General features: G+C 48.3%; 1 protein-coding gene across 1 annotated transcript; it reads left to right on the plus strand.

Annotated features, from left to right (window-relative positions):
- Positions 1-230: 230 nt before the first annotated feature.
- On the plus strand, positions 231-1684 carry LOC123065155 (mannose/glucose-specific lectin). The gene is made up of 3 exons (XM_044488509.1): positions 231-549; positions 647-1105; positions 1331-1684. The coding sequence occupies exons 1-3, from the start codon at positions 376-378 to the stop codon at positions 1568-1570; spliced, it is 873 nt and encodes a 290-aa protein (XP_044344444.1). The 5' UTR covers positions 231-375; the 3' UTR covers positions 1571-1684.
- Positions 1685-3563: the final 1879 nt, after the last annotated feature.

The following is a 3563-nucleotide window of genomic DNA, read 5'->3' on the forward strand; positions in this document are numbered from 1 at the left end:
TGCCAAACATGTCTATGCTTTAAAATAGACCGGGATTACAAGTTCAAAGTGCCAATTTTTGGATTCAAAATTCAAGGTTTGATTAAGCTTTCGTTTACAACTTCAAGGTTTGTTTCGGACTTTTTCCTAAATAAAAACGGGGGAGTACATATTAATCGGAGCAGCCGGCGGCCTCCTCGATTGACTGCGGGCTGCATGCCATTACTCAAAAGTGTCGCATGCATATACGTTTTGTGGAAGACGAAACACCAAGAGCTAGCTTCAGCCTCTCCGTATTCCACACTGTCTGCCTCCCCGGTTCGTTCCCAACTCTCCATTAATACCTCGCTCGCACAGTAGAGCACAATACATACAAGTCCAGCATCGATCAAGCGGATGCACCCGATGGAGAAGACCCCCACAAACACCAATACCATCAACAAAACGGAGCTGCAACACGATCACAGCGGGAACTCGTCGGCCGCCCCAACGGTGATCGCCGTCGAGGTCGATCCGGATGCTCTCGGCTGCCCCACATGCCTTCAGCCCCTTGTACCTCCAGTGTTCCAGGTACATTATAACCTTTATCACGTGCTACAAGAGGATTCAACATCCTAGATCACTTCAGTTTTATGTCCTTTGAATCTGTCCCGCATGGTGCTTGCAGTGCGCGGCTGGACATCTGGTTTGTTCCACCTGCCATGGCAACCTCTCGGACAAGAACAAGTGTACCTCCTGTTTCATCAAAACGGGCTTCAGCCGTTGTTTCGTCCCCACGAGCTACAGCCGCTGCCACGGCGTCGACCGCATCCTGCAATCCGTCCGAGTCGCCTGCCCATACCGCTGCAGTGCAGTCAAGACGTTCTACCACGATAAGGAGGAGCATGAGAGGACCTGTCCCGGCAAAGCCGGCGCCGTGCGCAAGCGGGGACGGGTCCTGAAGATGGGCCCCTGCGGCGGCGGCGGCGGAGACGTCTGGGAGATGGACTTGCGGGGTGTTAACCGTATCGTCAAGGTGGTTCTCTGGCACTCCGGCGCGGTCGACGCCATCTTGGTGTTATACGAGCGGGATGGCCGGGAGGAGCAGACCAAGCACTGGGGAAAGCTCGAAGGACATCGTTCAGAGGTACCTAATCCAAACATCTCTGATATAAATTCATACTGTACAATACTAATAGTATTCTGCTGCTTATATCGCTATCTTTTCGAATTATTTTACTCCCGAAAAAAATGATGTCTAAATTGATGTAAGATACTGGAGTAAAATATTGATAAAAATGTAATTTATACTGATTTGGAAATTTGGTGGTGCGGCGATGACGCTCTGTTGGTTTGTGTTTGGTATGTGCAGATCTGCCTGGAGCCGGGTGAATACCTCGTCGGCGTCAAAGGGAACCTGGGCAATTTCGGTGGTTGTTTCCTCTTGGGAACGCTTACTTTCATCAGCAACCTGCGCACCTTTGGGCCATATGGAACGAGGGAAGGTCCGCCATTCGACCTTCCAGCAGCTGGCGGCAAGATTGTTGGCTTCCATGGCCGCTCCGGGGGCCTCCTCGATGCTCTGGGCACTTACGTAAAGATGGACGACTAGCCCACACATTACTATCTAGGCCATTGGTCAATATTACCATTTGTACTGCATGAACATGTCAATGCCTACTGTACCTCGTGACCAAATGTATTACGCATGAGCAAATCCATATATTTTTGCATTCTGCATGTCGCGAGACATGTGCCTCTTGTGTGTGTGGGTGGTTTGGTCGCTTAGTTAAAATTTTGTAAACATACAGGGGCTAGAATTTGGCAGTATCATTTTTTTTGCGGGATAATACTTGTATTACTCAAAATCAAGAATTGCAGTCACGACCGACAATGTCGAGACGTTCAGTTGGTCCATACCCAAGCCACACAACAGTTCGGCATATCCAGCTATAAACAAAATTAAGTAACGTATATGCACCAAATTAGTAATACAAAAAAAGGCACATCCAACAATTTTTTACTTTCTTTTGCAATATGTTAGAAATTTATGCGACAAATTTATTATTATGCTGCCAAAATTATTATTTTTGTTTCCTGCAGAAAAAATAAAAAATATTGTTGTTGTTGTGTGCATCCGATATATGCAGAGGTGAGGTGAGTGTAAATTGTGTTTGTATCCACTTGATCCTCCATTTTGAGTCAACAAAATCTACCCTTTGGCGGAAAAAATCCCTGGCTGCCAGATCTTTTTCTGAGACAAACCGCAAAACTTTATTACTCTGTCACAATGCTTACAGGGACGAAATCAAGTTCATTGGATTGGCCTAACCAAGCATGGCGGCCAACCCCCAGAGATAGAGCGTGCTTTGCTAGTTTGTGAGCCTCGATATTCGAGCTCCTAAATTCATGAATAATATTACAGGTTTCAAAAGATAGTCTATATTGCATGATCTCATGCACTATTGCATCGTAGCTCCCTTTGTATGATTGGTGAATATCGTCCACGGCCACCTTGCAATCAGATGCAACGTGAATCCTTCTGGCGTAAAGATCATCCGCAAGCGCCAGGCCTTCCCTGATGGCGAGTGTCTCCAAGATGCCGGGGTCTGACAGATGCGGGAAAACTACTGCCGATGCTCCCATAAACACACCGTCTCGGTCCCTACAGACCGCGGCCACAGCTCCGTTCACTCTTCCCACTGCTGCATCAACGTTGACTTTGGATAATCCCTCCGGAGGTGCTAGCCAATGATTTGGCCTCCGTTGAGGCGCCCCTCTACCGACCACTCCTGGCTGCTGTAGTGCCCGTAGCTCTGCTATATAAGATGTTACAAAATTGTGAATGACGAAAGGGGTTTGGAAGATATCTTCGTACATAGCCTTTCTTCGTGAGTTCCACAACGCCCAGAGGGTAACCACAAACGCAAGAAAGTCATCCTGGTTGAGAGCTTCGTGCATGATAAACAACCACTTCTTTAGATTTTCCTCTGTACATGTGCTCAACTTGTCTAAAACAGCATCCGATGACAGTGCCCAAGTGCTTCTAGATACGGAGCAGTCCACAAAAGCATGGCGCCATGTATCCTCGGACCCGCATAAGCAACACGCCTTGGAGGTTGACATGTTCCTATGGTGGAGAAGTGCCGCTGTAGGAATCGAGTTTCTGGCTAGCCTCCACAAGAAAAACTTCAACTTGGAAGGGACCCTGATGCGCCATAAGTCAGTCCAGCCTTGCTCGGCTACGTGGGAGTCGGAGGAGCCGCCCTGCTCGTAGAGCCATGCTTCCCGGCCTAACTTCGTCCTTTGAATCATCCGGTATGCCGAACGGACGGAAAAGACACCCTTTCGCTCCTCGCCCCAAGCCCAGAAGTCGTCAACTTGTCTCGTGCACAATGGAATCTGTAGGATGGCCTCAGCATCTAGCGGTATAACACCGAGCGCACCAAATATTCATTCCAGGAAGATGATGTGTTATCAATCAGTTCAGCCACCAACCTCGGTGGGTCATCAACTAAGCAAGCCATTGGCCTCCTTGCATGTGATCTCGGTAACCAGTTGTCCTCCCAAATTTTGGTTGATGTCCCATCTCCGATTCTACGAAC

Source organism: Triticum aestivum, chromosome 3B, assembly GCF_018294505.1.
Source record: "Triticum aestivum cultivar Chinese Spring chromosome 3B, IWGSC CS RefSeq v2.1, whole genome shotgun sequence".
Classification (NCBI taxonomy): domain Eukaryota; kingdom Viridiplantae; phylum Streptophyta; class Magnoliopsida; order Poales; family Poaceae; genus Triticum; species Triticum aestivum.